Source organism: Haemorhous mexicanus, chromosome 1 (assembly GCF_027477595.1).
Source record: "Haemorhous mexicanus isolate bHaeMex1 chromosome 1, bHaeMex1.pri, whole genome shotgun sequence".
Taxonomy (NCBI): Eukaryota; Metazoa; Chordata; class Aves; order Passeriformes; family Fringillidae; genus Haemorhous; species Haemorhous mexicanus.
Genome location: NC_082341.1, coordinates 143,660,208 through 143,684,518, shown reverse-complemented (window position 1 = coordinate 143,684,518; position 24,311 = coordinate 143,660,208). Strand labels below are relative to the sequence as shown.

The following is a 24,311-nucleotide window of genomic DNA, read 5'->3' as shown; positions in this document are numbered from 1 at the left end:
TTTGTTTGGTTTTTTTGTTTTTTGTTTTTTTTTGTTACATTGACTTTCTGTTCAGAAATTTTGTAGGTCAGGATAATACATCACATTTGTATTATCCCAGGAGTTTTCATTCTTTTTCAGATCCCTATGAATTTGCCAGTGGTAAAGCACTGTGCATTTGTGCATTTCAGAAGGTATATTTTCCTATTTAAATACCCTTCAACAACATCTTTGAAGAAGTATTCTGCAGATCTCCAGCAGTTTGTGGATGGGAGTTTAAAATCACTGTATTACCACAGTACTTCTTCCTACTCTTTGTTTTCTTTAATTAAAACTATTTGATCAGATTTAGTTTAACAAGGGCAAGTGCTGGATTCTGCACCCAGGACAGGGCAGCCCTGGCTGTGTATAGATAGGAGAGTGAGAGGCTGGAGAACAGAGCCATGGAAAGGGACCTGGGGGTTGATGTCAAGTTGAACATGAGCCAACAGTGCCCTTGCAGCCAGGAGGGCCAGTCCTGTCCTGGGGCCATCAGGCACAGCATGGCCAGCTGGGCAAGGGAGGGAATTGTCCTGCTCTGCTCTGCACTGGGGTGGCCTCACCTGGAGTGCTGGGGGCTGTTTTGGTCACCACAAATAAAAAAGATATTAAACCGTTAAAGAGCATCCAAAGGAGGACAACCAAGGGCCTTGAGGAGATGCTGTACAAGGAACAGCTGAGGTCACTTGGTCTGTTCAGCCTGGAGGAGACTGAGGAGAGACCTCACACAGTTTACAGCTTCCTCAGGAGGGGAAGTGGAGGGGCAGGTATAGATCTCTTCACCCTCATGACCAGTGACAGCACATGAGGAAACAGCATGAAGCTGAGTTGGGGGAGGCTTAGGTTGGATATCAGGAAAAGGTTCTTCACCCAGAGGGTGGTTGGGCACTGGAACAGCCTCCCAGGGAAGTGGTCACAGCATGAAACCTGATAGAGCTCAAGAGGCATTGGGACAAACACTCTCAGGCATATGGTGTGAGTCTTGGGGATGTCCTGTGCAACCAGAGCTGCACTCGATGGGTCCCTTCCAACTCAGCACACTCGATGATTCTATGACTCTATTATATTGTGAGTTAAAACTGGATATTCATGTTAATATAACAGCTAAGTGAAATAATAATACTGAATTAAACAACTTCATTCTCTAGAAAAACTTCAGAAGGCAATGCCAGTGGGAGTGCAGCCTTCAGTCATGGAAACCTGGGGGCAGGACTCAAATTTTCAACACCTACACGATGTCCGAGCTCACTGGCCACAGCACACTGCCCAGGGTTGTTAAGCTCAGGGTTGTTATTGCATCAGCCTCTCTACAAACTGCTTATAGAAAAACCCCTTAATCCCACTGCACATGCATTTCAGTCTCTTTGGGGCACAAGGCTCATTTGACCTCAGTGATTCTGCCATTGTGAACTTCCCCTTCAATCTCCATTTAAGAATTATTTTCCCAATGAAAAATATGAGGTGGGATTCATCATACCCTCCTTTAGACATCTATCACAAGGTGTCCTTAGCAGAGCTGGGTTTCCAGATTTCTTGTTAGGGTCAATGCAGTTCTAGTCAGTGATATCAGTGGCATTTGGGATATGTTTTGCCTTGCTGGAATGATTAATATACTGGATTCTTTGGTTGAATTTGTTCCAGCACCAATGCAAGCAACTGATAGGGACTATTCTAAGTGATGTTAGAATCATTTTATAGGAACAGGCAAATGTTGGGTCTGTGGCTGCAGGCAAATACAGATACGTTTTAATACTGGTGTTGATAAACATGTTCCTCAGCCTTAATTAGAAATGACTGTTAACTACATTGTTGAAAAGATAAATTTTTATGAAGTCACATATTTGGCATAGTATCTGAACAGATTTGGGGGGTTTGGTAGGTCTGCCTTTCACAGCCTGTTGCACTTTTCAGAAGGAATTTGAAAATTAGAATTTGAAATTAAATTAAAAAAAAAAACACACCAAAAAACCCCTACCTCAGACAAAACAGAGCAGCAAAACCAACTGTTTTAATGCAACACAAACTCGTTCCTGAGAATTGCATGAGAAGTTGGTAGTTCAGGGATTTGTGTAATGTTAAGAGTTTGCACTGATGCCTCATTATTCATGCTCAGGACAGAGATTCATGTCACTCCACAGCAGTTTGCTTTTTGTAAAGATATTACACAAAGCTTTCAAATCTATTAGAAGCACATCTCCCTCAACACTTGCAGGTTTATTAGGTGTAAATCCCTCCCAAGACCAGAGTCTCCTCAACCATGCTGGGGAGCCCTCACTGCAGCCCAGAGCTGGCCCAGCAACAGGGTTGGGAATTCAGGTCACTGTGGCATCCGAGCTGCCCGAGGTGACCATGGAAATGCACAGATGGAGCTTCCTGGGCTACCAGAAATGGTCTGCCAGGGGCCAGCTGGCTGCTGGACCAGGGCAGTGGCTCTTCCCCTCCCCTCAGCACTGGTGAGGCCACACCTCAAATCCTGAGCTCAGTTTTAGGCCCTCACTGCAAGGACATTGAGGGGCTGGAGCGAGTCCAGAGATGGGCAATGGAGCTGGGGAAGGCTCTGGAGCACAGGGCTGATGAAGAGCAGCTGAGAGAGCTGGGGGCGTTTGGCCTGGGGAAAAGGAGGCTCAAAGGGGACCTTATTGCTCTCTACATCTCCCTGAAGTATTCCCCAAACTGGTTCTTTCAGCCAGTGTGCAAGAGGGCAATCCACACAGAATTAAGGTATTTGATTTCTTTACAGTGCTGTGCATAAAGGCTGCTGGGTGGCAAATCCACAAAGCCAGCACAATGATTACCAAAACTTTTCACTATTTATGCATTTTAGCAAAGGCACTAATGTTCATTTGTTAGAAGTTACTCAGTTCTCTAATTAATTAGTGTTCGATCTTCTACTGGTTAATGATTCTCTTGCTTCTCATGTTAATTAGTCTGCAGGCTACATCTTTCTCATCCTTTGAGTTGGTGGCTTTCTTGAGTCATAATTTTCCACTGCTGAATTACTTTTACCCCATGGGAGCTGATGCAGCACAGTTGCTGGATTGTCCTTATTAGTTTCTTCCTTATCTTGTGGCCCCTGCCAAATGTCCTTGTGGCCCATAAATTCCACATTCTTTGTGTCCACTGTCAGTGGCACATCCTTCTTCCCAAGCTCTTTGTTAACCTCCCCCTAGGTCTGAGATCATTGAAGCATATCCAGCACTAAATCTTAACGAGGCAACAAGTATTTTTCTTTCTAATGCCTGGACATCACTAAGACCTTGTTAGCTGCTACCTAATTCACAGATAATTCCTTTTTTGTTGACTAGGCTTGAAGGTATACAAAGAGCAAACGTCAAAGAACATACTTTCTTAAAATTTTTTTTTTTTGCATATTCCACATTTTGAAATCAAAGAAGGTTGTAGCCAGACGGAGGTCGGCCTCATCTCCCAGGTAAACAGCGAGAGGATGTCAGGAACAGAGGACATGGCTTCAAGATGTACCAAGGGAGGTTTAGGTTGGGCGTCAGGAAGAGTGTCTTCACAGAAAGGGCGATTAAACACTGGAATGGGCTGCCCAGGGAGTGGAGTCGGCATCGATGGAAGTGTTCAAGAGACGCCTAGATGTGGCACTCAGTGCCATGGTGTAGGTGACAAGGTGGTGTTTGCTCATAGGTTGGACTCGATGATCTTGGCGGTCTTTTCCAGGGAATGATTCTGTGGAGAGGAAAGCCGGCAGGGAAGGCTGTCTCGGCTGTCGCACGCCGGATGTGCTGGCCCAAGGCACAAGGCCTCAGGCCCAAAGCCCAGCCTCTGCGGGCACACCGAGCCGGGCCGGGCCCGCAGCCCTGAGGCGGCACCGCCGCCATGCCGGACCCCGCGCTCGCCGCTCCGCGTTCCCGCCCGGGGCCGTTTGGCCGCGCAGCGCCCCGGCCGCGCCGCCGCTTCCGGTGTGGCGCGTTTCCCTTTCCGGCCGTGCGGGAGCAGCCATGGCGTCGCGCAAGGAAGGCTCTGGCTCTGCCGGCGGCGGCTTCGGCGCCTCCAAGGGCAAAGGCAAAGCCGCCGCTGCGGGGGACTCGGCCGTCAAGCAAGTGCAGATCGACGGGCTGGTAAGCAGAGGGACCGAGGTCTTCGCGGGCGGGGAGCGGGCGGGCTGGCCGCGTGGAGCCGCCGGCGGGGCTCCTGCGTGGGGCGGTGCCGCTGCGGAGCCTCGTGTCCTGCCGGGACCGGAGCTTCTCGAGGGGCAGGACTGGCTTTTCACTCCTGCCCAGCTTCCCGGCTGTGGCAGGGGTAAAAAGCCCTGGCTGTGCTCGTCCCTGGTGTGTCAGTAAAGGCCGGGCCAGCGCAGAGTGATTTGTCTTTAAATCTCCCATTTCATGGTTCAGTGCCGCCGCCCCTGTGCCCGGAGTTGCTATTTGCAGCTTTCATACCTCATACTCCTACTATTTACCCGGAAAATCCCGCAGGTGCAAGAGCTGAGAAGCACGGTGGGGTTTTCCCTCACCCTTTGTGCTTTTTGTCTTCTCTGCTACGGCCTCCTGCGTTTGCCTAATGAGAAATAAAGTAAACGGACGGGCTGAAGTGGCTTAGCAGAGAACAGAGCCATCCTAATACAGACAGTACGTGCAGGCCTGAAGTGGAAGAGCATCTACTAAAGTTGGTTCTTGGCTTTGCTGCTGGATCTTTTTGTGTTGGTTCTGGCCTTAGAGAGTTGGTAATACTATTAGTGACACAAGGAGAAAAAGTTATTTCTTAAGGATAGAAACATTGTTTTTTACTTCATTATCTTTGCCAAGTGTCAACAGAACATTGTACAGCTGGAGTGTGAAGGAGAGAGTTGGTACCCTGGTTATGAGAAAGAAGATCATAGTTTTGAGACAAGCTTTGAATCCTGCTTGGCATTTTTACTGGTAGTCCTCTGCTCTTATCCTGGAGATACACAGTGTAGTAAATATTTGGTAAGATGGAAAATAATTTATTTGTGTGTAGTAGGTCTTGTGAAAGAGGAAATCTGAATCACATTTTTTTGTCCTGTTCTGTCCAGCTGTCTGTGTGCCTGTGGCTTTGGTGTATGGAGCATTTTCAAGGAGGGGTGAAAACTGACCAGTTGTGAAATGTTCCAAAAAACCCAGCAGTGGATAGCAGGCTGCTCCTGCTGCAGGCTGGTGCCATACACTTTGATAGTAACTGGTAATTTTGATTTATTTTCCTCCTGGTTGTTCTTTATCAGGCATATAATCTGCTTTGTGAGCTGCTGTTGATTTAGATCAACTGTGATCTGATGCTCTGCTTCTGACAGTCCAGCAAATGCTTATGATTTTGTTTGGTTTTTTTTTTTTTTTTTTTTTTTTTTTTTTTTTCCATGCTTTTTTTTCTTCTCCTTGTATTTTCTTCTGGTACAGCACAGTGGTGGCTCTCACATGAAGTCAGTACAGAGGGAGGTGATTTATTGAAAACTATGAAAGCTTTCAACTTTCTACCTGCTGAAGATGTCTCCTAGACAGAATGTTCTCAGGACATTGGCACTGGTTCATAAACTTCTCTGACATCTGTGATGTAGAGAAATGTTGGCATAAATTTGCTTGCTATGCAAACAATGTGGATTCTGTTAAAAGTCCTTCAGATGTCTTACTAAAATTCTTCTGAAGTGTTTCTGATACCTCACTGGTTTAAATGTCTTGTCGGCTCTCACAAAGTAACAGCACTTCATCAGTCATCTTGATGATGGCCAGGGTGATTACATGCGAGAATTCTGAATTCAGGTGGGCATTAGGGGAGTTGGTGATCTCTTTCCCTTTGGTGGTGTCCCATGTCTTGGCAGTGTCACAATTAACCCTTCAAGTGGGGCTGCTTTGAAAGCAAAGGCATGTTTAGGTAGGTTGCTTTGGAGTCTGTGAGTGCAAAATAGAAGATGCATCAGTAGACTCTCTATGTGAGAATGTGAAAGTATGTTTAGAAAGCTTGGTGTTTCAGAGGAATAATTGAGTTAAAAAAACCCCTCAGTATTTGTAATGAAAAGAAAAAGTTCTAAATGTCAGGATGTTACCTTAATATGTAATGATGCCGCAATATCTGCTTCTCGGGCCTCTTTTTAAAATCTGGTACCGATAAAGCATTCTGGAGTTAACTTCTTTCTTATTTTAATCTGTTCAATTTCTCAATAAATAAACTTATATTGAAAATGGATTCCAGTGTAGGTGGTCTGGTCTTTCTAAGAAATTAGAAAATGCAGGGTAAAAAATTACCCTCCAGAAGCACATTATAAAATGTGCTTTTTCCTTCAGGTGAAGCGAAAGAATTCACGAATTTGTTTTTGACCATCCTGACAAAAAGATCAGATTAAATGCCGTGTATGATATCCTGTTGTCTTTGTTTCCTGTTGTAGAAATCGTGATTTCTCCAATCAAGGAGCCCAGAGAGAGCTTGTGTTTACAGTAGTGCACAGGCTTGGGAAAGAGTGACTGGTGGGAAAGAGCATGGGGGTGCTGGTTGGAAGCAACCAAACGTGAGCCAGCATGTGCCCAGGTGTCCAAAAAGACCAATGGCACCCTGGCCTGGATCAGGAGTAGTGTGGCCAGCAGGAGCAAGGGAATGATTGTCCCCCTGGACACAACACTGGTGAGGCTGCACCTCAAATCCCATGTTCAGTTTTGGGCTCTTTGTTACAAGGAAGTCATTGAGGGCCTGGAGCATGTCTGGGAAAGGGTCTGGAGCACAAGTCAGATGAGAAGCAGTTGAGGGAACTGGGGGTGTTTGGCCTGGAGAAAAGGAGGCCCAGGGGAGACCTTGTCACTCCCTACAGCTCCCTGAAAGGAGGCTGCAGCCAGGTGGGAGTCAGTCTCTTCTCCAGGGTAACCAGTGACAGGACAAGAGGAAATCACCTCAGGTTGGTAGAGGGGAGGTTTAAATTGGATATTAGGAAACATTTCTTTACTGAAAGGGTGATTAAATATTGTAACAGGCAGCCCAGGGTGGTGGAATCACCATTCCTCAAAAGTGTTTGAAAAAACATGTAGATGTGGCGCTTAAATACATGCTTTCGTGGTGAATACTGTGTGGTGGGTTTGGGTTGATGGTGGGACTTGAGGACTTGATGATCTTAGAGATCTTTTCCAGCCTAAACAGTTCTCTGATTCTGTGATTATTGCAAACTGTCAGAAATAATTATACAGAAATGCCATTATTTGCTTGTTCCTTTTTTTTTTTTTTTTTTCTTTTGCAAAAGGTGTTGATGGACTCTGTTCTACTCTAGAAATTCTTCAATGAGAACCAAATATTTGGTAATTCAGCTACTAAATTTAATCAGATTTGGTTCACTGATATTATAGTATTTTCTTTCAGTAAGGTGCAATAAATTTCAAACTATAAGCTGATGTATTTTAGAACATAAGAAATAATTATTCCATTGAATGATTTTTAGGTTAATGGAAGATTCTAGATTTCCATCAAGTCTTGGAGACTTCTATAAAATGCTTCCCTAGCGAAACTTCTAACCCTATTATGCTGTCTAAAATTGCACTTCTGGAAGACTTCCTTGGCATATTTGTACATTTCTCATGATTTTGTTAGTGATATCAGGCGACATAGAAAACTGTGAAGGCAGAAGTTCATTCTTATGCCTTTGAATGAGCTGGTGTGTCATTCAAAGGCATAAGATCTGGTAGGGTAAGTAAGTAGCATTTTTACATGATGAGCATCAAAGTCTGTGTCATTCAGAAATTGAACTAATATCCAAGACCAGATACTCCATGTGGTGGATTGTGGGTTGTGTCAGACCACTAATATGTGGGTGATGGCTGTATGGAAACTTTATTCTGAAAAATAGCAGTTGTGGGATGGGAGATGGGGGACTCTTAGCAAGGCAAGTGTGCTGCTAGGTCAGATAAGTGTTATCATTAATCACTTTTGCTTTCCAAGTAGTTACAAGGGACTGTGTTTTTACTGGGAAGATGTTTCATTCTCTGCAAATCTTCTGCATGAGGTTATTCTAGGAAGGAATATAAAATTAGCTAAATTCATCTAACTAAATTCTTAAGCTCCAAAATTACTTTTTCTTTTTAAATCTTACCCTTGCATTTGTTTACGCATTCAAAAAATTACACACCCAGAAATGGTTCTGAAGAACAGTGTTAGCTGACTGAAAAAGGTTTGCTTATACATGGCTCTTGCAAAGTCATATAACTAGATAATTAACCCATGCTATAGCATTAATATGTGCATTGCTTTTATCATTTCACTAATGGGAATGATGGCTTCTTTTTTATTCAACCACTGCATATGATTTCTTTTTACACATATGTCCATTGCACACAATTTTTACATATTGTAGGAAGTAGCAAAAGTTATGTAGGCTTTTCAAAATGCCTACAGGTTTCTATTCTTACATTTTCATAACTGCTGATGTGCAAAAGCCTTATTACTAGTAACAAATTGCCACTACACCTTAAGATATCTTTGTAAGTTTGTTTGTACTAAATACAAACATACATTGGCCAAAACATAAATATGTCAAGAAAGTGGCTAGAGGTTGTAGGCCTTGTCTGCATTTGTGCACCACCATCACCAGTGGGGCTATAGTGCCACATTCTCTTGTGTCAGATTGTCTTGGTTTGGAAAGACAGGAGTCTGCTAAGGAAGGCAGGAGCCTCCCCTGAAATGAAGAATGCAAACCCTCCCCACCCCTCCGAATTGCTATAAATTTTAAATTAAGGGGCTCTCAGGCAAAAAATATGGGAGCAGGAAATAACAGTTCTCTAATAGGGAAGAAAAATTAAAGGATAAAACAAACAATGCAGTACACTAGAACAGCACTGACAGAGTCAGAACTCAATGTGACGCCCTGTTGGTCAGGGTGTTGGTAGCAGTCCAGGTGGAAAGGTGGCTGCAGTCCTCCTGAAGTGTCAGGTGTGGTTCTGTTGGAGCAAGGGGTCCTGTAAAAAAAGGTGTATTCTTCCTCCAAAGATCCAGTGGAAGAAGAGGCAGCTGCTGTTCTTCTGGGGAATCCAGTGGAGGAAAGCCATGCTGGTGTTTCAGAACCTCCGGATTATATCTGGGTAGGAATGCTTGGCTCCTCCCTCTGGGCAGAGCATCTCACAGTGGGTTGTTATAGTTCTAACCAGTCATGCAGTGACATTCAATAGCCTGTTATCAGCAGATGTCCCCTCCCAGGGAGGAGTGATTATGATCACTCAGGAGGAGAGATAAGGGGAATTGCCCACTTGACAAAAGACAACTGCCATACAGATGGTAATAGAATACATCTTGCCTTGCAATCTGGAACACAGATACAAGTGATTTAATCTAAGATTGTTACTTCAAGCTTCATTACATCATCACTGATTTGGTGATGGGGTAGTGTGCCTAGAGCTTTGTATTCTTATCTATGGTAAGTATATGTAGGGGATTTATTTATTTATTTACAAAAACATAGAAAAGAATATGTGAGTCTACATTTTTAAAAAATCCCTCACATCATTATTGAATTATGTTACTCTGTTCATAATTGTGATATTTAAGTCGCTTATGCCTTTTTGTTTAATTACCATCAGTTTTTGCTGTAAAGGGGTTGGATACATTGGGCTGTATCCTCAGCTGTTCATAGAGAGGAGCCCTTCAGGATGATATGTTTGACCACTGTAAATGAAGTAAGGTACCATGGTTACTGAAAATCAGTTTCTAAGACTTTTCTTGCAAATGTTTGTGTAAGGACTTTTAAAAGACAACTTTGGGCACTATTGAAAGAAAGGAATCAATTTCCATAGTGTTGGGGTAATTTTGTTGTACTGGTGAAGCCTGTATTGAACTGGCTGAAATCTCTGACATTTCTTAAGTTGTAAATAATGTGCTTCTCCTAACATTTCTTGTGTTTCTTTTTCTCCTAGCATTTCTCGTGTTTCTTTTTTTCCTTCTTTACCCTTTCTGGAGACTTTGCAAGAAAGCGCAGTGGTGGGTTCTGCCTGCTGTTATTTGTACACTTGACGTTGCAGAGCTGTAGAGTAGTATTTTAGCATATAACATCCTTCAGGCTGTATTGTTTTTATGTGTCTTCCAAAGGAGTTAAAATGGAATTTTAATTTGAAGTTTTATCTTGTTGACTTTTCCTTGACCTGTTTCCCTAAAGAGTTAGATGACTTTATGCTGACTCTGAGAGTTGGTGTTTAAATGAATACTGGCTTGATGTATTCATGGATACCTTGAACCATGGAGAAGCTTTGTTTTATATTCTATTAATCTTCATGTGTTAAGAATGAGTTGCATGAATCTAACCCAGAAGGGAACTTTTGACATATCATCTGTGCTTAAATTCAGAAGAGAAAGCATTAATATATGCTGCTATGTTGAAAGTGCAAGAGCCTCCTTGGAATATAGCAATTTTCAGGTTTAGTGAAATTTCTTGAACTGCAGTGGGTAAAGTACCCATATTATGATGTTCTGAGAATGCAAATTTCAGTGTTTTGTCAGTGGATAGGAGTGGGTATGTGCTAACAGAGCACAAACTTTAAATGATTTCTAAGAGTGCAGTGGTGCACTCAGCATCTCCTAAGTGTCATGGTAAGTGTACCCTAGTGAGGCATTTAGAACTGGAACATCTGGTATCGCTTCATGCCATGAAACTAGTGTGCTGACAAAAGGAGTTACTCTAAATGGGGAGGTGGCTTAAATGTTTTGAGCAGTGTTACACTTCAAGACTTCAAGGGGAAAATCTTACGTCAGAACAGGCCTTTCTTTTGCTGCTTGCAAAGAGAAATAATGTGTTTCCCTCTACACTGCTGTCACTAGCAGTTAAAATTTTCTGGTTTTTGGCCCTCTTATGTGCATACTAAACTGGTCTCTGGCATGGTAATTATGAATTCATAGCTCCTGTGAAAACAGTAGATTGTGCCCTTGTGATTCCTATTTGGTTGTGTCGATACTGAGTACAAGAGTATTGCCGCCAGATATCTTTAAAATAAATTCCTACCTTTTAATGATTAAAATGTTACATCTAAAATGCAGCAGATAATAATCATTACCTTTTGTCCTGGTTGGTGTTAGCTTTGACTCTGTGTCTTGGGAGGTGACCAGTGATGGCTTTGTTGCTGAGGCATGCATTATGTCTGCTTGCACACTGAACATTGTTAAATGTTCTCCTTTGGTTTTCAGTTTATTGTAAAAAAATTAGAGCTTTGCAGCTGACATTCAGTGTGGTGTAGGTGAGGGAAGTGTACACAGAACTGCAGGCCCCAGGGAGAAACCCAGCAGGTACAGATGCTGAAAGGCCCTTGGTGGTGTATATGAAATGAACACCTCCTAGACCCTGTTCAATCTTAGGACTTTTTCTGCCACCTTTTGAATAAATCTTAAAGATTGTATGAAAGGCCTTGTAGGAAGAGGAGCAAACTTTTCTTTTTTTGACCCCTAATCTTTGAAAAAGGATCATGTATCTTCCACTTATTGTTGCTATTGTATTTTATCATTAATTTTACTTTGCCAGAGATATTTTTTGGATATGGTCCCTTTTGGATATTGTTTCTCCATACTTACACACAAGCTCAAAATACCTTCTCAGGCATGGTACAGTTTTGAGCATTCTTTTCTTTCATATTATTTTCAATCTTCCAGCAGCATTAAGATTGCAGAGATGTGATACTGGCTTTACCAACAGTGTATAATAGTTTAATTATGTTACCACATAACAAAATCATATCAGCTTAATGGAAAGTAAATAATTGTTGATGTACCAAATGGAAAAAAAAATAGGTTCATATAATAAATATTCTTGTTAGCATTTTGTATGATTATTCAATAATCTAAAACCAAGACAATGGAGCTTAACTTTGATGGTGTCTTTTTAATGTGCATACACAAAGTTACTTCAGCATTAGCGTGGGAATATTTTTGAATGACTTTATGGATATTTATTTCAGATAAGCATTCTATTAATTTCTTTTGGCTTTATCAAATTTTAAAGTTAATAGACAGGCTTATTTACTCACTGGAGTTTGAAGATATGCCTGAATTTTGCTTTGTGTGTGCCATAACAATTCTCTTTTGTAAATATTTGTGTTTTTTTCTGGAAAGAGAGTGTGGGGATGTTGCTTTGAGCATGTAAGTCTTGTTGGCCTTTGCTTTTGTTCTGCTTACATGTTGTATCCTGCTTTGCAGTGTGCTTGCTGCACATCCTTCCTGTTTCTTGAAGCCCATATCTCTGCAAGAAGCAGTGTGCGTACCCCTTCCTGTATAGCAAGGTCTTTGATGTTTAGGAACTTGGAGGTGTAAATCACTTACCATTATTTGGGGATTTTTTTGTGCATACCTGAGGAAAGTATGGAGTCTGACAAAGTGCTTCATCAGTGTAGGCCTGAGTTTTGAGCACTTAGGTCTTGGGTTTTTTACTAATGCATTATTATCAATGCAAAAAAAAAATTAGCTGTTTTAAAGCTGTTTAAACTTAAGATGAGATGTAGGATATTTACTGCAGCTGTCATCACTCCTTGGAAGCAATTTGAAAGCCATACTGCCTTCTCCATTGGCACTCTCAGTGATAAAATTAGAGTGGTTGTTTTTAATCTCTTTGTCACAGTAGCTGTTATTAGAAATGGAACTCTGCTGGAAGTGATTTTCATGTGGCAGTGTTCAGATGATGATACAAAGGCGAATCTCTGGTCGAAAGATGGGAAAGCTGAAGCAATAACTTCATGGTTTGGGTGTGTTTTTTTTTTTTCCCCCCTCAATTTTATACTTTTAAGTCAGCGGGAAAACTGAGACTCCATGCAGGCTTGGTTCTCTGGATTGCACTAGCTCTTACTAGGAGGATCTGTCTCTGTTGCAGACCCTTAGCACATAACCAAATGTTTGCCAGAAAAGCTTGAGTGTTTCAATGTGGAAAAAATCGTTGTGCAAAAAGTTAAAAATTATTAAAACGATATGGAAGTCATTCCAGTAGGGATTTTACTGGTTACTTGAAAGCATCTGTTGAATGCATGTGGAAGTCATGCTTTAAAGACACACCCTTAAATAGCATATTCCAGTTTGAACTCCCACTCCCTCATCTCCATCTAGGTCTGCCTTACTTTGCTAATTTTTGAAGGTCAAATAGATAAGGGTAACTGTCTTGCAGTTTTTCTTCAGCTTCAAAATGGTAGCAGTCTGGCACAATCTGATTAAAGTATAGTTAAATAAAATTGCTACTGCTGCTTTTGGCTGTCATGTTTTAATCTTTTTACAGGAAGCTGCTAGAAGTTGATGCTGAAGAAAACATGATACTTGCAATACACTCCTTGTGCCCCACAAATTTGAACACTGGTGATTCACTAATACACAGAGCATGTGTATCGACCATGTGTTGAAGGATAAATGTAAAGTTTTGAATGTTGAAACTGTGCCTGTCTCTACCACTTGTATATAATTTCCATATGTTGTGCTCTGAAGGATTCCTCAGCTTTCATTCTTGAGATGATGGCTAGATATTGAATTCATTAAGAATAATAAATATGGATTGTATTGGCAATTTGCAAAAACTTCCTGAAATACTGAATGTTTTCAAAAGTGTTTTGTTCGGTGAGATTTGGGAAATAGAAAAAATAATATACTAAGTAGTCCTGGGGAAATGGTCCATCCCTCTTGCCACCAGCAGAATTTTGGATGTTAATCTCATCCCAGCCCTATCCCTTCCTCCTGTCAGTGTGCAATATTGTCTAATGCCCTGCTCTCACATGAGGTCCTGAGGCTGTCCATGGAAGTGTTTCTATGAGGAAGTGATTCTGCAGTGCCCGTGGCCTTGATGGTTTTCATGGGAATGTGCATGAATCCATGAACTGTGAAATGTGTTATGACACTTTCCATTGCAGAGAACTGTGTTTTACCAGTGTGTGAACACAGCAATGGAGAGTTTCAATGCACATGTAATGGTGCATTTTTACTTATATTCAGGCAATATTAAAGTGTGCTAATGACTTGTGATTAACCCTGGAGATGATTGTTAGCCTGAACTGCTGTAAAACTCAAATGTACTGGGACAAAAATGAAGAAGAGATTGGTCTCTTTGGTAACGCATGCCTTGATTAACATTCAGTATTTTTCTGTTTTAATAACCTTTGCTTTTCTCCACTATTTAATTAGTTTTTCCTTTGATGTGCTGCAGTTTGTGTTTAACTGCTTCCTTTTACAAGAACAAGCAGCTCACTTGGACATGAGTAAACAAATGACTTAAACAGATATTTCATGGTACCTACAAGACATTAGCTGATGAATGTAAATTCCTGGCAGAGTCAAGGAAAACCACAGCCTATGAAAACCCAACATGCCTCTAGCCAAAACCCAGTAATCTTCCCTTCAGATGTTGAACTTGTGCAGAAACAGGCTTGGTGTCTGTACTATTTCAGTTCTTCAGCCTGAACTCCACCTACCTGTGGAGTCTTGTCTCAGTTTGTCTATTCCATTTTATATTTTGGATATTAACCAGTTTTAGTTCTAGGTATTGAGAAACAGTCTCTTTCATGTTCTGTGTCTGGTTTTACATTAAATCAGTGATTTTTGTAATTTGAAGGTAGCTTTTTTATGGGTTATGATTTTTTAAAAAAATCTCTGTGATTTTAAAAGTGTCCCAGTAATAGAATGAGAGAGCAGCTAACCCAAGTTTGCAGTGACTAAGCTTGCTTCCAGTGAGTGAATAGCCTGTGTGTCAATCACTTGGCAGTGTCTGTAGGAATCTGGGCTTGCACAATGGGAACAACCACCTTGACTGGAAGTGGGGTGCAGTTGGAAAGTGCAGCCAGGCTGTGTCACTGTAGGGAGGCCCCCTTCTTGTTAGAATGGTTTTCCCTCCTGCTATTAGGGAAATTCTAGAGCTCTTGAGTCACAGCAGTTTGGAAGTAATTATTCTTAAAAAGAGAAATAATGCAACTGAAAGAGCAGGTACTTTAAAAGTGTTTTCTGTGGGGTATTTCAGTGGTGGTTGAAGCTTTGCTTGCAGTTTGTGTTCAGCATGCTGCTGAGCTACACATAATCTATGCAAGAGTGTTCAGAAAGTGAAAAATTAATGGAATGTCTACTTTTTCTAGACTAAGCTTCAGGGTAAGCAAGGTACAGCTTTTTCAGCCGTGCTCCAAACAGTGCACATAAGCAGTTAATGTTCAGGAAGAACTGATAAAATGCCTCTTGGCTAGTTGCTGACTAAAAATTGTGCTTTGAGTCAGCCACTTACTGAAGTAAAGTGACAAGGGATGTTATATCTGGCTTATTGCTGTGTATGGATATTATCACCTTCTTTGTCCTGTTGGAAAAAAAACCCTAACCAAATGCTGAAGGAAAGTGAGGTGGCTATAAGCAAGGAGTAGTCTGAAAAACCATCTAGATTCCTATAATTACAGGGGGAAATGGTTCCTAAACCAAGCAGAAGTGACAGAAAAGACTTGTTGCATCAATAATCTGTTATGATTTGGGTAGTTTTCTTTAGCCTCATGTAGATATTGTAGAGCAGAAAGGTTACTGATATTCCCTCTTGCAGTTCAGTCATTTGAAGTCTTGTGGTTTACAGACTAAGTATTATGGTACTATGTGATGTCATAACATACCCAAGGAACAAAAAGCTTTGGGTGCTTCTCACGTGCTTCCTCATACTCAAAAATATTAATATAGTACAGAAGCAAATAACATCATCCCCCCATAGTTTAAGATGGACAATTCCCATTCAATTTAACATGGATTTCAGGATGGTTTGGTGCTGAGGACCTACATGAGATAAAATTGACAGACTCCTATAATTTATAATTTCAGTGTGAAAATATATGTAGCATCCTCTGTTTGAGGCCTGCCTCAGATCAATACACATTGTTTATTGTTGGTGAATTTAGGCTCAGCTCCAAGAAACCTCTGCTCATGTCAAAAGGATATTTTGCTATTTGCACCCAATTGAGATGGTATGAAATTGCATGCATCATTCTGTTATGCTCCTGTATAATTATTGTTTTTAAGCCCCAAATTTTTGTCAAGTTCAGAAATAAGATTTTAACATCTAGTGGTGAATTAGCTGTTGACTGACATAAAATGTAAGCTTACTGTTCCAAGAACTGTATTTACAAAGGCTTTATAAATGTTGCTTTTTTGACTCTAGCAAGTCAAGATAAAGGTAAATTATTGTGGGGCATTTGAGGTCTTCTGTCCAAAGGCTGTTACGCTTACTAGAACAGTGAGGGCTAAGGCTTGTTATTTCTGAAGCTGCTGTTCAGAACTACATTTTTCTGAAGTTACCTTGCTTTTAAGTCTACTCAGTCTTGGTCTTAAGTTTTTCAACAGAATGTTTAGATTAAGTAGCTTTTGATTACTTCTCAGGGAATTAATTTTTTTTTTGGCCACCAAACAAAGTTAGAACTGAAGATATCTGCCAAAATAATTACCTTAAGATGTTGAAGATCTTAATGGAAAATTATTTAAAAATTTTTTTTTCTTTTACTTCTTCTGAGATAAAATTGGTCTAACAGCTTTAAGAACTTTTATTGTAAAATTAAATATGAGGAAGAGAAGAAAAAATGTTTAGACATCCATCATGTCAAGAATGGTCAAAAATGCAGTCCTGTTCAATAAGAGAATCTAGAAAAATTTCTAGATCTCTGCAAATAAGCTGGAATATGCATTGAAGTGAATTCTGTGTTTATCAGTAGAAATTGTCATACTTATTGAGATTAGTATAACATGCAAAATTCAGTTTCACCTGTAATCTTTAGTTTCATACAATGGTTTGGGTTGGAAGGGACCTTAAGAATCATCTAGTTCCAGCCCCCCTGTCATGGGGAGGGAAACCTTTCACAAGACAGGTTGCTCAGCTCCATCCAACCTGGCCTTGAACACCTTTAGGGATGGGGCATCCACTGCTTCTCTGGGCAACCTGTGCTAGTGCCTCACCATCCTCACAGTTAAGGGGTTTTTTTAAATATCTGATCTAGAACCACTCTCTTTAAGTTTGAAGCCATTCCCTCTTGCCCTGTCACTACAGGCTCTTGTAAATCCTCTCCATTGTCCTTGTAGGCTGCCTGCAAGGTGCTGGAAAGCTACGGTCAGGTCAACCCAAGACCTTTTTTTTTCCTGGCTGAACAAGCCCAAATCTCTGAGCTTTTCCTCATAGGAGAGGTATTCTATCCCTCTGATCAACTTGGTGGCTTCCTCTGGATTCGCTGTAAGAGGTCTGTGGCCTTCCTGTGTTGAGGAGTCCAGAGCTGGACACAGCGCTGCAGGTGGGATCTCATGAGTAGAGGAGTAGAAGGAACAGAACTGCCTGCTCGACCTCCTGTCCACACTGCCTTGGATGCAGCCCAGGACCCATCTGGCTTTCTGGCCTGTGAATGCACGTTGCCAGCTCATGTCCAGCCTCCCTTCCAGCTGCACCCCCAAGTCCTTCTGGGCAGAGCTGCTCTCCATACATTCATCCCCCAGCCTGTGTTGGTACTGGGGGTTGCTCTGACCCAGGTGCAGCACCTTGCCCTTGCTCTTACAGAATCTCATGCAGTTCCTGTGCCCTACTTCTTGAGCTTGTCCAGTCCCTCTAGATGGCATTCTGTCCTTCAGGACTGTCAGCCACACGACTCAGCTTGGTGTTGGACTCATGCCATGACTGTGTGGTGGTGAGTCTTGTGCCACAAAGGTTCTTATGCAGCAACTATGAGACCAGGGTATCAACCTGTTGATTTTGCACTTACTTCTGACATGTTATCTGTCCCAGTGCTTTCTAGAACCCCTTTTCTGTGGACTGCACTGATTAAGGTGGAATTTTCGATGTGTGTCTATAAACATCTGTCTCCTTAATCATCTGGAAGAGTGCAGCATGTGGATCAGAGATATGTTCTCTTAATGTTAATCGTTGCAGTAATATCTTTAATTTACTTCAGAGTTCCTTTTCTCCTGGCAGGAAAGTTGAGAGTCTCTGTTATTGTCTTATCAAATGGTGCTCTAGCCAGGAGACAAATCAGCTCAAGGCAAGTTTTTTTGGTAAGCTTCCAGAACTTGTCTTTTGTAACTGTAGGATAAGCACTTATCTGTAGTGTGCAAAAACCTCATCTGGAACTATTAAAATGTTAACATTGCTCATGTTTCATGATATCTAGGTTTTTTTGTATTTTTTCCAAGTCTTTGTTTAAAAACAAAGCCATTCCATGCTTACTTGGGTATTTCAGAACTGTTTAATTAAATTTCATTTTTGCATAGCTAATTGGTTGTTTCAGCACACCACCAGTTGTAGATTTGCTTTAGGTGTAGGGCCACCTGGAGAAGGAGACATGGCCGCTAAATTAGCGTAAAATGTGGTATGTCTTCTTGTGGATATTAATTGCTAAACAGTTCAACTCTTTATCCAGAGGTAGCATATATGCATTTTATGTGTATCAAGATGTTGATTCCAGGCAGCTTTGAGGTTAACACGATTGCCTGAGTCATTGTTAGTAGTGACTGACATTGTGATCTCTCTATTTGCAAGGCTGCATTATCAGTTCTCTCTTGAATTTGGTTTATGCTAGGAGTTTAAGTAAAATGGCTCATGCTGAAATACTCAAATATAAAAGTTCATGGTTTGAGTTTTAAGAGTTTGTATGGAGAAGGCTACAAATGTGATACGGATGTATTCAAAGTGTATCACACATTATTAGCAGTCATAGCTTTTGAGACCCTTTTGCCAAGCTAACTGTTGATCACCATGGCAGTAGTGTTAAGTACTGAGGGGGTGTGCGTATTGTGATACCTTTCACTTAGTGCTGAAACCAGCTACTTAACCCAGAGTTATTTAGACTCCCTCCCCATCCTCTTCCCCAGATGCTGGCAATTGATGCTAGTGGTTGTGACCACAAAGCTTTCTTGGGTGGCAAAAAAATGTTAAGCATTTAAAAAGATATAAATACTTAATTTACGACTGTAGATCAGTGTGCTACATCATGTATTCATTGGGCTAACAGAAGCTCTCTCTTGTTTGATTTCACATGTGCAAGACATGGCACAGGTACTGGCAATCTGGTTTCGATGTGGTGACATTCAGCTCTCTGGAACACAGCCGTAAATGAATCCTCAGTGCTTTGATTTGCAGTTGTTTCTCTTTAGATAAATGCAGAAATGTGCATCTTGGTAGATTCATGTCCCTACCGTGGGATCTTCACAGAATTTCCCCCCAAAGGCTCATGATACTTCAGCTGTGGGTTCATGTTACATGTATTTCTGTAGTGAGGTACAAACTTTTGAAATTAACAACTATGATGTCGGGATGTAGCCCCATTTAAAATTTGGCAGTATGCAGTTAAAGTATGTATCTTTGATGTACTTAATAGTTTCAGAATGGCTTTTAAATTTTTTAAATTTTTTTTTTAGTTTGACTTTATTCTTAATGTTTGAGCAGTGCTTTGAAGATTTGGAAATTAGAAGCACTGCAGAATTGCAAGTTTTTTTTTTTTTTTTCATTGAGGATTAATGGTCATTAAAATCTGACAAGTGGCTACTCCAAGTGATTAAATTACTTTGGTGTTTTGAACACTACATTTACAAGGCTGGGGGACTCTTGAGTTTTGTTTAGGAATTACTTGTATATCCTTTTCTAAAGAGTCATTATGTACCTGAATATTTCTTACATGCTGATTTACTAAATCGTGCTGCATATGATTATTGACTCATGTTCAGGGTATCAGAGTTTAAAATCTGAAGGCTTTTTTGTTATTTGATACATTTTCTCCTTAAAAACATAACTTTTCCTGTCTGGCCAGCTGCATTACCTTAGTAACAGCCGCAGTTGAAATGGTTTGGTTTGTATACTGTTAATTTTGTGTAGCTATGGCACAGCAGTGAAGGGTCTACGGGTATTTAAAAACAATTATAGCTTGTACAAAGGAGCAGTATCTCCTATTAGGAGAATAATTGGATGGGAATTATAAATGGTGTTTGGAAGGTGAATCAGCATTGACTTTAGGATGGTTATACTGGTGCTCATTTAGACTTTTTTTTTAAGAGTTTGGAAAAACTGATACTTTTCAATGTGCTGTGTTACTTGCATTGTTTATATTAGCACTTACTACATTTATTTTCAGACCAATATAACTACTCTGATTCTGTTCCCATGCTTCACAAACATAGCATCTTTTTCTTTTAGGAAATGTCTAGATACAGGTTAGTCCTCATTTTTCTTGGGTATATGTGTTTTATTCAGTATGAAGTACTGGTTTGTATATTCAGTCAGAAATGTCATGGCATTGGTGTTTGCATAGTGATCAGCTCTTCCTGCTGTATCTAGACTAGCAAACAAATGGAAATGACATGTTTAGTGTTGTAGCTGATGTTATTACTAGAGAAATAGTTCTGCTTTACACCTGCAGGTCTGTTTTTAGTACTGAAACACAAGTTTCAGAGCACATTTCCTGCTTGGTCATATGGTAATGTTTTGGTGACAGGTTTTTCAAACTGAGTTGAAGAGTCTGCTGTAGAAAAGACTGGTGTCTAATGTGCTAAATAAAACTGTCCAGAACAAAGAACAAAATGAAAACAAAAATCCTCTGTCATTGGATGCATCTTTTTATAAGTGATTTCGGTAGCTAATGTATTTTCCAGTGCAGTCATAAACACAAACTTCTGCAGTGTCCTGATGGTTGTGAAATTTGGAGTATTGAGTTAATGGACTTTTCTGCTCCCTTTCTCAGACTCTCTTAGAAAACAAGGTTGCAGGTAGGCTTAAATCCTTGGGGTCTGTGTCTCCCTGGATAATATCTGCTCTGGTCTTCAGGCTGGAGATTGAAAAGTGCAGGCTTGTGTAATAACTTCATTGTGTATTGGGTATTTGGTTAACATTTAAGAGTTTTGAACTCCTAGTTTTCTTTCTCCCAAAAATCATTGATACTCTGTGACTGCCCGTGCTTGTTTCATTTGTGACTGCTCTCTGTGAGCAATTATCATTGTGTGCTGCAGCAAATTAACATTGTATCACAAATGCTCCTGGAGTGAAATCAAACAGGCAAATAATACTCACATTAACAGGGACAGTCAGTGTGCATAGTGAGCTGAAGAGAAGACAAGAAAAATACTGGAAAAGGTGAAGCTTACAAGGCTGTAAAAATGCTGAGAATAGTTGTATAGTAGACAACAGAGTATACTCTGTGCTGTTTTCTGGCAGGGTAGTTAGGGATGCCATGGCTGTGGTAGACAGAGCTTATGACAAATATATGATAAACCTTAGCTTTACAGTAAATGCAAGCTGAATATTATTTGTATGCTGACTCTGTGGTACATTCATCTGCTATGCCCAGGTGATCTCAAACTGGTGGTTGCTGTACTGTTTCCATCACTGTTAAGTACTGCTTCACTGCCCACTGATCTTAATTTCCTTACTTCATGTTTTCCCATGAAATAATATGTGTATAACCAAAGTATCTCTTTGTGTCTCTGCTCTGTAGACGTGTTTAGCATTGAATAAAAAGGTGTGGCTGCAAAGGATTTGAGTGGCAGATGTGAAGGAGTATTGGAGTGAAATGTTGTTTTCTATCTATGATTGAGAAACTTCAATGCAAGTATATCTAGCTTAAAGAGGAAGCGCAAATAAGTGATGCTGTAAATAAACAAGGAATCAGTTGAGTGTTAGTCCAGTTTGATACTGAAATCCAACTTAGTTGAAAATGGGTATTTCTTTTCAGTTTTGCCCTCTCTGCCCTGCCTCCCAAGTATGGAGCTTGTTTTCCCATTTTAACCCAAGAAGGCAGTGTATTTGCAAATATCTTCTATTCTCCTCTCCTTTTGCTTTCATTTAATCTGTATTGTGGTTCTTCAACACATTAATGGTGTTTTACAAAAAGTGACATCTGATAGTCAACAAAGGAGAAAGCTAGGGACAAGTATATGTTCCTGATGTGTAAGTATGAGCTTAACTTCCTTTTTTTACCCCTCCCTCCCCTGTAGAATGTTCACCAAAAGCCAGTACTTGTACAAAGTCTGTTCTAAGGGCAGTTGAGCTGAAATCTACTAAACTGGTTTGTTTGCCAGCAGATGTTAAAGTAGTATTGCTTTAATGAAAACATAATCATCAGACATTTTCTGTTGAATTTTGGATGGATGGATTAGGGTTTAGTAAAATAAACCTTTCTTACGCTGGAGAAAGCATAAGTTCTTTCAAGTCAAGGTTTGTGGTTAGTGTCTTACCTTATTGTAGTTCTTGTCAAGTATAAAATGTTATTCAAGTATGAAGTGTTGTTAGCAAATGACTATTTTTGAGTGGTTTTGTTCATACTGTTGCAATTTACAGTATCATCTCATGAGAATTATTCATTGTAGAGTTCAGATTTAAGGAAGGAAGTGGAAATTATGTTGTTAAAAATATTATGAGTACTTTGTGCATATTTTTCTTCTTTTATCATTGATTTTCCTTAAATACCCTACGACACGCCGTTCACATTGTATAACTTGAACTATCATCTGAAGTAAAACTGCAGTGAGATGTACTTTAGAAGAATAATACAATTGAAATTTGATGGGATCTGCACCTTTAAAAATTTCTACTGGTTTCTGCATAGTTTTTTAAGATATTCTGTTCCTTGTGCCCTGTTTCCCTCAAGAGAGGGCTTATTGGACCTGCAAGATACTGTTAAAAGCTCACAGTTTAAGCAACAAGCTAAAGTAAAAAGGATCAATATTTCATTTTAGAATGGTGTTTCAGAAAATTGGTTTAGAACTGCATTTTGATGGGTTATTTAATGGTCTTGTTTTTTCCCTGTAATGCTAGGGTGGCTGTCTGTTCCTCAACCTATATTAAAATTGCTAGTGCTTAAGCTCACTTGGTTTGCAACTCTAAACCATGCAACAAATTTAAAATTCCAGATACATAGTTTGAGGACAAAAATAATGCAGTGCATATTATGATTTTATTGTTTTGTGTTGTAGGTCGTGTTAAAGATCATTAAACATTACCAAGAAGAAGGACAGGGGAATGAAGTGGTCCAAGGTGTGCTGCTGGGTCTTGTGGTGGATGACAGACTGGAAATCACAAATTGCTTCCCTTTCCCTCAACATACAGAGGATGATGCAGACTTTGATGAAGGTAATAGTTACAGTTTTGTTAAACTTAGACTAAAAAGAAGATCTTTATGGACTATAAAGGCCTTTTTCCCCTCACAGTGAGCAGAAGCTTGTATGTACTCAGATTTTTTACTGTGGGTTGAGGTGTCAATGGGTTAACTGGAGTGTTGTGCTGAATATCCAACTTAATTCTTTTCTGTATAAGGGAAGTTATAGGGGATGAGTACTGTATGATATGGACATGTATTTTAGGATGATGAGACTCCACACAGGAAGTTACATTAGTATCCTGTCTGAAATTCATAATCACTTTGATGCTTTTTATGGAAATGGCTGTGTGTATGTGTGTGCATACATACACACCTGGATGTAGCTCAGCACATAGATTGCTTCTCTGTGGATTCAATTGTATGCATTAAGTACTCATTGGAAACCTGGAGAGCAGAGCTTTGTGGTTTTGAGAGGCTTTGGCTAACTTGAAATCTGGGTGATCATTTTGCTTTCTAAGTGAGCTAGAATGTAGCATGGGCGGTTTCTGCTGGTCTCAGTGTTTTTTGCTGGTCCTGGTGGTGTTTTGTTAGTGACCCTGTAAGTTAGTATGATTGGCTTGGCACAGAATGACATCAAATTTATAAAGCAAACTTAAAGGCTTGCAGTTCTAATCTTGATATTATAAGTGCACATGTGTGTATTTAATGATACTATTAGAAAAACTTTATTAGGGCATAAAGAGTCAGTTTAACTTCAAGAGTAACTAAAGAGGCAATATTGTCAAAGTAGTTGCAGTTGCTTCTGTTTTGATAATTCAGTTTGAGCAAGATCACTTAATCTGTAAGTATTAACTGCTTTTTCCTGCTTATAATGCAATTAGGTATTATTAAATTAATATTTTATCTTACAAAAAAAATCTTGGACTCTGCTTTTATAGCAGAGATAATTTTAAGAATTCTTTGCAACTTGGTAAGGTTTCATCACTGTTTATTGCTTCCTTTGTGGGATTATACAGTTAGGGCAAAGAAAATAAGAGTGCAAAACAAAAAGGAATCTTAATTGTTGTACAATAACATGGTGCTTGAGTCAGAACTATATTTTGCTAAAGCCTAAAAAATATTTTAAATATTCCTTCTCTTCTGGAGCTCTTAAAAGGATTGAAGTAATCTAAATTCTTAATTGGACCCCATGCTTAATTTTTTTCCTGTAGAAAATGGCTGAATTATTTCCATGTAGCTGATAGGAGAGTAGGTATTGAAACGAATTTCTCAGTGTCAGAGATGGATTCAGCTCACCCTTGGATGGCTCCCATGCTGAGCTGTAAG

The 24,311-nt window shown here is 40.2% G+C and overlaps 1 protein-coding gene across 1 annotated transcript in view; it reads left to right on the top strand.

Moving 5' to 3' along the window:
• The first annotated feature begins 3,944 nt into the window (after positions 1 to 3,944).
• Positions 3,945 to 24,311, top strand: part of EIF3H (eukaryotic translation initiation factor 3 subunit H) — an 87,350-nt gene continuing 66,983 nt past the window's right edge. Inside the window, exons 1-2 of the mRNA XM_059865619.1 lie at positions 3,945 to 4,103; positions 22,861 to 23,017. Of these exons, the coding sequence (XP_059721602.1) occupies positions 3,984 to 4,103; positions 22,861 to 23,017 (277 nt within the window). The 5' untranslated portion in view covers positions 3,945 to 3,983. The remainder of the gene's footprint in view (positions 4,104 to 22,860; positions 23,018 to 24,311) is intronic.